The sequence below is a fragment of the Sardina pilchardus genome, chromosome 5, assembly GCF_963854185.1.
Source record: "Sardina pilchardus chromosome 5, fSarPil1.1, whole genome shotgun sequence".
Classification (NCBI taxonomy): Eukaryota; Metazoa; Chordata; class Actinopteri; order Clupeiformes; family Clupeidae; genus Sardina; species Sardina pilchardus.
This window is the reverse complement of record NC_084998.1, coordinates 36,512,034-36,525,748: the sequence shown is the minus strand read 5'-3', so window position 1 is coordinate 36,525,748 and position 13,715 is coordinate 36,512,034. Positions and strand designations below refer to the sequence as shown.

General features: G+C 40.6%; 1 protein-coding gene across 2 annotated transcripts in view; it reads right to left on the bottom strand.

Moving 5' to 3' along the window:
- Positions 1-13,715, bottom strand: part of LOC134080777 (myotonin-protein kinase) — a 351,463-nt gene that overhangs the window by 181,358 nt on the left and 156,390 nt on the right. For both annotated transcript variants that reach the window (XM_062537385.1, XM_062537386.1), the window contains exons 5-7: positions 11,208-11,356; positions 11,015-11,108; positions 10,695-10,892 (exon numbers count right to left, since the gene is read on the bottom strand). In XM_062537385.1, coding sequence (XP_062393369.1) covers positions 10,695-10,892; positions 11,015-11,108; positions 11,208-11,356 — 441 coding nt within the window. The remainder of the gene's footprint in view (positions 1-10,694; positions 10,893-11,014; positions 11,109-11,207; positions 11,357-13,715) is intronic.

Genomic DNA, 13,715 nt, shown 5'->3' with positions numbered 1-13,715 from the left:
CAGTTACGCATATTTGCGCTGGAAGAAGTTGAATTGGTTTTCTGGACTCACGAGGCTCTCAGAAATGTAGGAGTAAGTTACTCGTACAGAATCATCTTGGCTACCTCAAACTTGTGGATGCATATTCGGTGACAGACATAGGAATGGTCTAATAGGTTTATTTGAATTTCAGCTGTAGTAATAATGTTAAAGTGCTTTCTACGAGAGACAACATATATTTCCATTGCAAAGTTCTCAATGCGGGATAGTGTGAAGACACCCACACAGCTGGATGTTTCCCAGTGGAAGACAACGTTAAAGGTTTATTGTTAGAGGTGTTAGGATTCATGCAGATGCTAACCAAAATCAATCAGTCCATTCCTAGACGCATTTAGGGAATGTCCTAGTTACTAGAAGGGGAATTTGTATTTTACATTTTTCTTGGATATTTTTAAACCCAGTAAACTCAAAGACATTATGTAGAAGTGAACGCAAACAGACATGATGGTCCTGCAGATGACCCCGTCGCAGAGTGGGTAAGTAGAACTGGTAGGGGAGGAGCCTCCCATGTAGGTACGATGTAGGTACGAAGTAAGACAGTTAGATGTCTTTAGACCTTTCATGACAAAGCATCTCTCTCAACCATCTCTTATTATAGTCCTGAAAGCTCACGACGTGCTGAGCAACAGTGAGGACTCACTTCTATGGGCAAGCAGTTCCGTAATTGGGTCTATACGTAAGTTTTTGTTCATTATACTTAGTTAGGTAAATATTGTGCCACAGTATTTAACTTTCTCAACGTTATTGACGGCCTTATAGATGTGGTAGGCCAGAAGATAGAACATTTCTGACGTTTCTGAACATTTGCGAAATGTCAATAATTTCCCCAGTGTTAAATGATAAAAAAAAAGATGTATTCCAAATTCTTTGTCCATTAGGGAACCAGTCATTATCAAGATAGTTTTAACCATCTTAAAGGTACGTTGTCATTACATTTTTTGTGATATTATTTGCCGCAACGTAGAACGACCCTGTGCGTAAAAGCTTTGGGTCTCTGCCCATGTTGCGCTTGGACTTCACTTTTCAGACGAACTCTTATCTCCGGAGACATAGGCCTTTTCCAACTTCTGCTTATTCCGTGAGTATAGAGCTATTGACAAATATGATAACTTCTGTATTATAACAGCAGAGTAGGCTTCCCATTTAGTATGCATGGTTTTAACAATTGGCCACTTATGGCCTTCATCCGCATGTCATTGCGACGACTAACCATTGATCATAGCCTACCTTGTGCTATGTTGCTGTGCCAGTCCACACATAGGTGAGTATCGTAGGATCATTTATGCTACTGATTTTGCATGGTCATTTCTTGATGGACTATATGCTAACTTTAAATACAACGAAATATTTCCTCTACTACTTATGTTGTGTCTTTGTGAAGACTGAAATATAACAATATGTTCGTTTCCCATGTGACTGGATGGGCTACTACCCTCGACTAACTTTGTTGGACTAATATTGTGTGATCTTAACATTCCTGGTATGTAGCTTCACCTTTTCTGATGGCCTATTAGGAAATTGACTTGTTTATGGCCCTGCATGTTATTCCTCCCTATACATTATGCAATGTTGCATGTATTCTGTGATACACGCAGAGCGGGAGAGGAAGTTTGAATGTTGCGCGGGAGGATTTGAATCATTCCCTTTTCTGCATCCACCAACATGTTAACCTATAGAGTCTTAATAGCATCCTGCACATAGTCGTGTGGTCACTCCGCATAGTCAAGCATCAAACAAATCTTTGAAAAAGCCTCACATGTATGGCAATGGGGCGCTGGATAAATCTTTGTTTATTTCTTAATGTAGTCCAAACCCAATGGAGGAGAACAGCCTCAAATGTGGCTCAAGCCCCACCTCAACAAATCACGGAATATCAAGCCATATCGGATTGGGTTCTGTTGAAGCTCACCTTGGCCCCAAGCTCGAGTGCGGCGACGCGAGAGGTGACCGAAAGACGGTAGTATTGTTAATTTTGCTCCAGGCTAAAATCATACCCTTTCGTGTGGAACATATCTCTCCGCTAGGCTTGAGTGGTGGGCAAGGGACTACTACACAACCCTCTGATCCCATGGCTTTAGATAGTGTATCCTGATAATATGTTTGATTTGATAAACACGTTCGTTTATGCTTGTGGACTCTGTCCCCATATCGACAGATCTCAATTATTTAGCCTACAGTTATCCAGTGACCCATGTCGTTTTGATGTGTTTTTATGTTTCTTAAACTTGAGCCCTTTGGGCTTTTTTGCAATACATTTTGACTCGAATCCCCTGTGCGCTCTTTGCTCCAAGTAGGGGGTGTCGTGACTCCTAGGCCCCACCCATGGAGCACCGAACGCATGCGTGAATTCGCGCTCACTTCGCTGCTTTTGCGTCAGCGCAAATCAGCCAGATGTGAGATGTCCTCTCAAGGAGAGACACCTGCCTTGAAAACTATGCTTAAGTAGATAAAGAAAGTAACGTAAAAGACACCATATAGTACACTGTTGTCCCGCTAACCACTATTGAATCAAGTGCGCCAGTTTGAATGTAAGAGAAGGAATGTGCGTAACTGTTGAGGAACGTGTGTGATTAGGCCTATTTGAATAAATAGCTCCGAAAGACTGAAATGAATGCTTGGTGATGAGGAGCGTGTGAGACTGAAAGTTGTGAAGACTGAAAGAATGACGCTATAAAATTCTTATCCAATAAACGACAGAATGACTGAACAAAATGTTATGCTATGAAAGTGCCAATACAACATACAAGAAGTGTTACGTTAGATATGGGGTTTTGGGGAATAATGTGTGAAAATAAAAATGTATGAAAATCCTATTAAACGACTTACGTGCCTTCAATAAAGACATGCCTCTTCTTAGCCTACCTGATTAATAAACCACGACAATGTAACCAAATGCAATGAAATACTTATAATCCTGAATGTAACAAATATACTCCCTGCGAACGCAAATGCCTACGATGTTTGAACATAACCAACCAACATGTTAAAGTAGGCTATACACTGTTGAATGTAACCAAGTAGGCTACTCTCAATAGAATGTAATATGCATGCTACATCTTAATGTGTAATGCCTGTTATCAAATGTAAACTGTTTGTATGTTAAAACCAGTAAATGCCGATATTGAATGCATCTCTGTCTCAACTAGAATGTTCTCGTCAACACTGAATGTATGTAAAACTCCGCTTTGTAACCCGGAGATGTGTGCCTTTGACTGTCTAGAATGTTCTGAAGTAAGTTTCGTCTCCATGAAGTTCTGTGAAGAGGGGTCCGCCCCAGGAATGTGTAGGGAAGGACCATGGGGTCACGAGAAAATCAGGACTATAAGTAGCAGGTCAACTAAGGTCCGGAGCTGCTTCTTCTTCTTTCCTCGTCTTACGTGTTGTGTTACTCTGTAGCTCCTGATAGTTATTATGTGAACTCCGTACGTCGTCGCGAAACCAAGTATGCGGGACTTAGTGCTCCAGTGAACATCGGAACTCCGCATCATCCACCTGCTGCTCGTGGCCTTACACCCGGACAAGGGAGATCACTGAACGAGAATTCAATTGGACTCTTTGCTTTTTTCGACACTATTGGATTAATTTCTTTCGTTTTTCCTTTTTCAACACAAAATGGAAATACTACTGCTATTGGATTAATTTCTTTTGTTTTTCCTTCTCACCACAAAAAGGAATTATCTTTTTCCTACATATTGTAACCAACAAGCTGTATTGTGCCGCATTTTTGCTGTATTTAAAAATGCTGAATTATAAAACTATTTTAATCCAACGTCCGATTCTTTCAGCTTGTATTCTGTTTTGGGATGAGGCTACCACTTCCCAAACAGGATGGTAAAGATAACGTCTCTCTTCTGTGATTCTTTTCTATACTTTCTAAGTCTTAGTTTAAGCCTCGAAACTAAGCACCTCTTATAAATGACCTGAGTTTCAGCTGTTTACTGAGACCGAATGTTTTACGCGTGAGTTAACTGTCAGGGCCTTGATGTTCCACTGACTTCTTATGTACTAAAAAGCCTGGTTATTCTTTGGGAAGACTTGACCACCTTCCTCTAGACAGTCCGGGTTTATCTGTACGCATAGAAGTCTTAGGTCATTGACATCACAGAGGTCGGCGCGTAACCTAACCTGACAGTAGGTGCCTGGTATTATAGTTCAGCTATAAGATTCGATTGTGGTGGCCGGGTGTATGTGCAGCCAGCTGAGGGCTTATCGTACAGGCCATCCTTTCAACTCCAGGCAACAACACAGGTCGAATGAAAAAGCGGGACAGATGCTCAATTTGCGTGAGGGGGGACAAAGGGTGAAATTGCTGTACAGTACAATGTAAAGCGGGATAGGTGGTCACCCTACACCATTCGTCACGAATACGATCCATGGCATGTGAACAAGAGTATGCATCATATTTACTAGATATCCACATATCCACAAGTGTGTGACTGGTTGTTGCTAGTGAAATGGAAGCTCATGTTGTTTTTGGACTCTCCATAGGTCTCAAGAAGAAACTGGTGTCTCTGTCTAACAAAAAAAAATACAGAGAGCTTCGACCATGGCTGAGGTCTATCAGCAATCACTTATACTGGGCATGCAGTTCCAGCCATGGTGATGAACAGGTATCCATGAAGTTATGAATCATTATTTTATGGCCTACCTACATCATGAAGTTATGAATTATTATTTTATCTACCTACATTAGGAAGAATATTTTAGTTTAAAAATATATGTCCCAAGACATTGACACATGGACATTCACAAAAGTATATTCTCCATAATTTCTAAGGGTTGTAATTTTATGTTGTTTTTCAGGAGTGTGTGCGATGGTGGACATCTATCCTTCACCATATTAGTGGCATCCACAGATGGGAAGAGAATGGGCGACAGTACCAATGTGCTCATCCACCTCTCTCAGAGGATGATCAGGAGAAAAACAGGTGGCTAGAACATGACTCCCCATCTTTCCGTGCTCTCACAGAGTTGGTTGAGGAAACATCTCTCCTGCGTGACCTAAGACAGATGGCTCTTTTCAAGCACACTCATATGGCTTCAGTCATTGACATGAGTTTCTTAGAATTGCATTATCTTTGTTATAAACTGATATTGACTGATATATTTCAATTGGACATATTTTACAGGATCTCTTGAAGTCTTTCATAACGTCACCCTGAAGTACGCGCCAAAGCGACTTCACTTTACATACGACTCGATGAGAGTCGCACATAGTTGGCGGTCATAGATCACAATGTCCATATTGGAAGGGAACAAAAAACAACACTTGAGGGTAAGGAAAGGCTTTGCCTTCAAATTCAGTAATTAGTAGAATAACAAACTTGATTTCGGACTTGTTTTACCATGACACATAGCTAAACATAGTTATAGTTGCCTAAATAATGAACGACTTATTTGTACTTTTGTCTGTGGGATAGGAAATCAGCAGTACAAGTACGTGTACACCAAGACTACACAGCAGTGGGTAGCTAAGCCGGTGTATGAGCCCACCTCTCAGGACTTTAGAAAAGACCTGATGGAGGACGTCTTGAAGATCAGGGAGGAGAAAAGCCTGGAACCTTGGCCTCGTCCTCCTCCTCGCCCAAGAAGGTTGCTGCAAAACATCGCACCAGTGCCAAGGCCAGACCCGGCTGAGTTGGTGGCCCAAAGTCTGTCGCGGTTCAAGCAACTCTGACTTTGTAGTGACATTTCTTTTGTTCTTTTTTGTGTACAGTTTTCTTAGTATTTTCTTTTTTTTCATAATGTACATAGTTTGTTTTTCCTTTTGTGTTTATTTCATGTTCTATGTGTGGTCTACGTCTTTGTTGTTGGCCTATAAATATCAATAAATGTTATAGTTTCTAATGAAAACAAACAAAATGTGTTGATTTTATATTGTTGTTATTTCAAATGAGTATGAACAATATTTACATTACCATTTCACATTGCAATACAAATATCAACAAAGTAACACATTTTAGTAATTGGTAACTAGATGATCCTTGAAGCGTCTTCTGCCTCCTGGAATCCATGGTATACTCCACTGGTAGAGGGGTATTTTTTTCTTATTGCTGTTACCACACAGCTTGGCAGAACTTGTCTTTCCCCTGGTCCCAGTTTCTCTCCTTGAAGCACCCACTCAAGGGAAACCCGGTAGGCCACAAGTCTGCACTGTCTGGTGGGTAGGGGAAGTGAAGGTGGGAGAAGGAGAGGCAAGGAAAGGTGAATACACTTTAGTCATTATCATTGTTATATCATATAGATCATTGTCATAATCAAGTAACTTAGCTGCCAATTCAAAATACAAATACAGTAACTATAGGATTGTTCAAAAGCAATAAACCCAAGTGTGCAGAGTACTTACTCGGTAGATAAATGTCCATCTGGTCCCTCCGGCGTGGGTCTTCGTGTCCAGTTTAATTTTGGGACATGGAAAAAGGCTTCCAATACCCACAAGTCCAGAAGGGAAGAAAAGCCGGTAACACTTTATAATAAGGGTACATGAACTCTCATGAACTAATGCATGAATTAATGCATGAATTCTGCATTAGTTAATCCATTAATATATCATGAATCATTATGACTTAACATGAATTCACTGATTGTCATTAATGAATTAATACATAAATAACTCATCATCTTAAGCATTAAGTACGGTTGGCACATCATCATGAATCATGATTAATTAAGCATGATCATGATGACTTTTTGTCAGACAAAATGTTGGACATCACCGTCATGGAGAAAAAAGAAAAGTAATTACACATGAATTCATGTAAACTAAATGTCATGAATTATCATGAGTTAATTCATTAACTAATGCATTAATTATACATGAAAATCTCATTAATAATCATGAATTAATAGTATGTCATTAATGACATCAGGTATGGACAACAAATTCATCTTGAGCATCACAGTGGGTAAATCATTATGAATAATGATCAATTACACATGATCATGGTGATTTCTAGGTTTTTGAAATGTGCTCCAAGGGGTAAGTAAGCTATACATTAACTCATCATGAACTAATTAAGACCATTTTCAGAGAATATCTAAGAATCCACATCGTTCAAATGTAGGCATGTCCTCATTAGCTAAGCATTATCTTTTCATTAGTTAATCATGTCTGTGGCCCCTCAGATAAAGTGATGAACAGGTGGTGCTTTAAATGCATGACGTTTGAAGTCATGCAAAAATGGTCAATTTACATTAATTAATGATGAATTACTCATGAGTTCATCATGTTTGTGGCCCCTTACCTAAAGTGGTAAATGGACCCTTCTTTATCACTGACGAAAGAAGTGGATTCTATAAAAGGTCCCACTCTTTGCAACAAAAACACTCCACGTCACAGCACCGGCAGGAACACCACCATTTCCCTGTGATACGAGGCTGTGTTGTGGCTGTGCTTGCAGCTGCTTCCTCCGGATGCTGTGTCTCAGTCTCTCTCCTTTCCCGGCGCTCACGCAGCTCTTCCTCCGAATATTCAGGTTCAAATAAATAAGGATGCCCATCAAACTGAAATGTTTCATCCTCGTCTTCGAAGTCTTCATGAAAATCAGTAGCGTCATCATCCGACATCCTTGCCAACTGTTTGCACTCCAGTCCAAAACTACCACGAGTATTCACGTGACTGATTCACGTCAAAGCTATACTTCCGCTCCGGCTCGTCACGTGACTAAATTCAAGATGGCGGCAAACTGTAAACTTTCGAAGTGACTGCCTGAATAAACCGTCATGTAAGTAAACCACCAGTGCTTTTTCAAAGTTTACGATGTCTTGTTTTAAATGTCAGGGCCCTCAGAAGTCTACCAATTAAGTGTGGAGCTACTTTGAGCCTCATAAATGGTGTGAAACAGTGATTTATTTGCATGGCTAGCCGATGCCCGAGCCACTCCCGTTGAAAACCTGTTGATAGCATCGGCTAACAACCTGCACGTTTTAGAGTGCAGGGGGCAGGTCGAGATCAGCTCTGAGACAGACGCTCACACTCGGTATCATGTTTCAACTGACTTATATCACACCGGAATTCTCCTTTAACTATAGATCTTTGTTGAATCTAATTTTCTCATTATTTTCCCTACTGACTCTGTGGCGTCAAACAGCAGAGCTATAGATTGATTCACACCGGATCTTTACCTCCGCAAAGGAGGTTATGTTTTCATCAGGGTTTGTTTGTTTGTCTGTCTGTTTGTTAGCAAGATACTGTAACTCAAAAAGTAATGGATGGATTTCAATTAAATTGTCAGGGAAGGTCTGAAATGACCCAAGGAAGAAACAATTACATTTTGGGAGTGATCCGTTTTGCCGTCTGGATTTAGGAGGTGTTTATTAATTTTCGCTTGGCAGTGTAATGGCATGGAATGGCCACATGGTGGAGATCTGAATAGTTGGGGTTCAAATAAGACAACCAAGGAAGAAGAAGCCTAATGAACGTTATCTAGGCTGCTTGCATCCTGATCGTTGTGTCCTTAAAACTATAGTTAGAGGAACAATACATGGTGTCAGAAGCTCATAACTCACGACACAAGGAGTCTAGGGGCACAGATAATGTGTTGGAGAAGTTTTTTGGTGTGGAGTGGGGAAACGGATGACCTGTGCAGCCAGAGATAGCGAGAGTCGGCGAAAAAAGATTTGAACGCTTCAGAATGGCTTCAGGTTTGATAGAAGGCGGAGGTCTGCACTCTCTGAGTGCTTTTCTAGTCTTTATCATGTAACCCTTCACACTCAAAAAATAGTTTTGAGTTTAACACTTTTGATTACTCAAGAAGCAAGAAAGTTAGCATACAAATGTATTCAAGTTTGCCTTTCTCAATCTCCTGTATTCATTAATAAAAGAGATATTTTGTATTTGTGCTAACTTGGCTGTCTGCTTATTGTGTAACCTGTGCGCTGTAATACCGCTAATAACTGTGAATAGGAGGGAACTTTAGTTTAAGGAACATGGGGTTAATTAGTGCCAAATTAATTGTGAATTAAATGTAAACATAGACCCAACTTTAGAATAGGAAACATATTGGGCATGGCAAAGACTTAATTATTATGAGTTATTTCTACACTGTTAGCACTTGTGGTTTAGTGTCTAGGTCCATTTGAATATACCATCTCTGACAAGTATTATTAGAGGTGAATAGCTGTTCTTGTGGTACTACCTTACAAGCCCCATTCTGAGCCATGCATATTTAAGTCATAATTCATATGCAACAACCTATTTAATGACAATGAATAAGGGGTAATTAGGAGCTTACATAGGGTGGGTAAGGGTAGAATAAAGGGGGTAAGGGTAGAATTAAGGTCTTGCAAAATAAGGTATAAATGAATGACTAACAATGACTAAAAATGACTAACAAATGGCTAGTATGCTACTAATATACATGTTAGTAAGCAGCTAATTAATGGTGAATGTGCATGTCTTAATATAAAGTGTTACCCTTTCCACTAACTTGCAACTCCTGGCTCACTTTACCATCTGATCCGAGAGCATACATATCTTAATATGATCAGATTCGGTCAGCAAGAACATACTGTAATTGACAGGTGTAACCATGGCCATAATCTTTTCATAACCTTTTCTCTCTATAGTATAACATTTTATATCACTGTTGATATGCTTATAAATACTAACCATCATGACTTATAGTAATACTAACCCACCTTATTTCTCTTCCTTTTTCCCCATACCTCACCTGTGAGGTAAACCACTACCAGTCATCAGCTGTCTTTGTGCCTGGCCCTCATCACACCTGAAGTCCCATCCATGACTGCCCTATCATCGCCATCCCTATGACTGCCCTACCATCGCCTGATGTGGTACCCCTGCCCAGATCCCTGGCCCACGCATCCTAGCAACCCATTACTTCCGAAAATGACTAATCCCTATGACAATTTATTCCCTGCACTGGACTATTTGATCTTTCTGATAATACAAATGACCTACTGTACTGTAACTGACCCTAGGCAGATGGGTTGGGCCCTTGAGTCGTGGATCTGTCTGAGGTTTCTTCCTACTGTATATGTGACCCTGCAAAGCGAAACCAGTCGCTTCGGTAAAATTGTAAAATTAAGTTATTGTGCTCACATGAACGGCCATAAAGCCATAAAGCTTTCCAAAGATATGTACATTGAGGGTATTACACAAACTATCGCTAAGATAACCGCATCCAAAGTTGATATGGTTCTCCTGTCACTATATGCCAGAAGAGGAGAAATCACCTTTTTAAGCAGTGTGGACAACGGTAATGACTGTAAAGGTGTTGAATCTTCGCTGGGTTTAACATTCAAAACTTATGTTTTTCGGTGAATTGACTTCATGATATGAAACTGTAGACTGTATACTGTCAAATTATGCGAAAACGTGAAATTCAACATTTTAACCCGGAAGTTTGTTTATTGTGGATTTTCTCAAAATAACGTTGAGTGCAAAGCGACTGATTTCGCTTTGAAGGGTCACATATGTATCTCCAATTCTAGGAGTTTTTCCCTGCCCCTGTTACTAATGGGCTCTCTTCAATGTTTAACACTGAAGTTCAACATGTGTAATGTTTTGGCGTGAAATTAAATTGAAAATTTAAATTAATCTAGTATTGTTCTCTGAGGCTGCTACATTGGAGTGATTTGTACAGTACATGTTTAATTCTACTGGATGAATAGCTGTTATCATAGAAGCACACCTGGAAATGGATGATCTTGGCGTATGTCTCAGAGAGGGACTCAGCATAGAAAGGTGTTGTCCCCAGCAACATTTCATAGGCGCATACACCCAGGGCCCACCAGTCACACTCTATGCCATACCCACCCCCACCCTCCACTGCACGCAATATCTCTGGAGACAGGTAATCAGGAGTTCCCACTGCCAAAGAAGAGTGAACCTGAGAACACACATAAACATAGTAAATGTCTTTGGCTGATAAGACAGGCCCTGACAGCATTGAATGCAGTTCTTACTCAATAAATGGTACTTTAAAAGCAACTAAATTAAAACTAGACTAACCATTCCATTCTCCTGGAGTCTCAGACAAGATCCAAAGTCCCCGAGCCTTACATGACCATCTGCGGTGAGCAGGATATTGTCTGGTTTGACATCTCTGAAGCATGACAATAATTATAAAGCATATTTGATGACAACACATTCACACATATCATTATTTTGAAAGTGGTTCAGTTAATTCAGATTGACAATATACCTGTGAACATAGCCAAGCATGTGGACAGAGTCTATGGCCATAACCATCTCTGCAAGATAGAACTGGGCCATGTCCTCTGGAATCCGATCTCCAAATTTACTGAGCAAGGTCAGCAAGTCCCCACCAACATAATAATCCATAACAAGATACTGAGAAGGACAATAAATGAATAGGTACGTTATTACTAAAAAATAATTGTAATCTTGATATTGTAAATTAAACTGGAAATAACATGTTCATAACCATAACATCTGAGTTCAATGCCACAGTATGTTGGCTAATTCTAAATGCTTACCATTATCATGTGAAATGACCTTTTAAAGGTCTAAGGGCAGCAAATTTTATGTGTGTCTTCACAAGTTTAAAGGATGCTGTAGGGTTGCCAGGTAATTTCTCATATGAATCAACATCGGCCAGTTGTCTTAACACCTCATGCTCATAATCAGTGCGATTCATGCATACTAGCCCCCCTTCCTTATCTAGGTAAACTATGCAACGTTTTTCAGTTAATCAATTCGTTCCATACTGTTATATATGATTAAATGAGTCATTACTGGTCTAACAATGTTTTAGTTCGCCCGCCCTAGTGGTCTGTAGTGGAAGAACCAAGCTTGCAATTTCAGGAGCCCTCGGGCACGCACCCATGATCTACTCCAGGAAGTGTCATGTAAAGTCTCATGAAACGGCACGGCAGACTGACCGATTGAGGAGTTTTGTCAAATATACATGCTAAAGCTGTAGGGGAAGCTCTGCAGAGAAATATGCGAGCATAAAAACGTTGCCATTGGTAGTCTGCAACTTACTACAGGTAAAGTTTTGCTGATATTTGGTGCCCATTTTAAAACTTTAAATGTGTACTGTTTCACCATGATGGCAGATATCAGCAAAACTTGACCTGTAGTAAGTAGCAGCTTACCATTGGCAACTACTACAGCAATCAGAATGAGAAAATATATTTTTGCTGATATTTGGTGCCTATTTTAAAACTTTAAATGTGTACTGTTTCACCATAATGTCAGCTATCAGCAAAACTTCACCTGTAGTAAGTAGCAGCCTACCATTGGCAACTACTACAGCAAACAGAATGAGAAAATGTCTTTCAAAAACAAATATCCAGCGAATATCAAACCTGCTAATGTAATTCCAGTCATCTACTGTACACACTGCCCAAGGTTCACAAGCAATATCACAGAGTGCCTATAGGTCGTCCCATTGTGTCCAGTAATGGATCTCTCACTGAACCCCTTTCCAATTTCATTGATGCTTACACCGGACCCTTAGTCACCAACCATCCTATCTGAGGGACATTGGCAATTTTATTGACACCATCAATAAAGTCGGTCTGGCTGATGACGATACCATGGACGTCACCAGCCTTTATATTAATATTTTTCACGACATTGGTCCTGTAGCACTGGAATTCTTCCTGAACACTCATACTGAATGCCATCCCCCTACTTCATTTTTGGTTGAATGGCAAGACTAGTGTTGACAAACAATTACCTTTTAACTATTACTTACAAGTCTGTGGCACTGCTATGGGAGCCACTTTTGCCCCTGATTACGCAAATCTCTTCATGGGTTACCTTGAACAACAATATATCCACAGCGGCAATCCCTTTTTTGACAACATATTACTTTACAGGCGCTACATAGATTATTTCTTTTTTGTTTGGAAGGGCACGGAGACATGTCTCCATGAGTTCCATGACTATCTGAATGGTCTTATAAGCTCTATGAAATTCCGCCTTGAATTTGATTGTACAGAAATGTACTTTTTGGACACCTGAGTAGTGCGAGACATCCACATTCTGTACACTACCTTGTACAAGAAACCCACAGACATGAACAGTGTTTTACATGCGTCTAGTTTCCACCCTGCACCCAGTAAGAAAGAGCTGCCCTACAGCCAGTTTTTATGCCTCAGACACATATGCCATAGAGACGCTGACTTTGAATTAGAGTCCAATGTACTTTATAATTAGCTTAGAAATCTAGGCCCCAGTCGTGGTGCGACTGGCTGGGGCACCTGCATCGCACGCCGGCGACCCGGGTTCGATTCCCGCCCCGTGGTCCTTTCCGGATCCCACCCCTACTCTCTCTCCCACTCGTTTCCTGTCACCCTACACTGTCCTGTCTGATTAAAGGCATAAAAGCCCAAAAAATATCTTTAAAAAAAAAAAAAGAAATCTAGACGCACCCTAGCGGCCAAAAATATTTTTGCCTAGCGGGGTGGTCTAGGGTCGCACCGTTGAGGCCAAGCAAAAGGCAGGGCAAAAGGCCAAAGGCCAGCCTAGCCAATCAGAACGCTCTATCTGTGTACAGAGACCTTGAGCCCGCCTTAGCTCACCTTCGGCTTCCGGGGTTGGACCATGCGTCCTCATCGGTCTATGGTCCTCGTTCGACGAGTTGGGTGTGAGACCGTGTTGCACAACCATAGAGAAAAACAAAAGATGGATGAGGCTAACGATGCGCGCTTGTTTGAATCGGCTTTGCAAGAGTTAGACT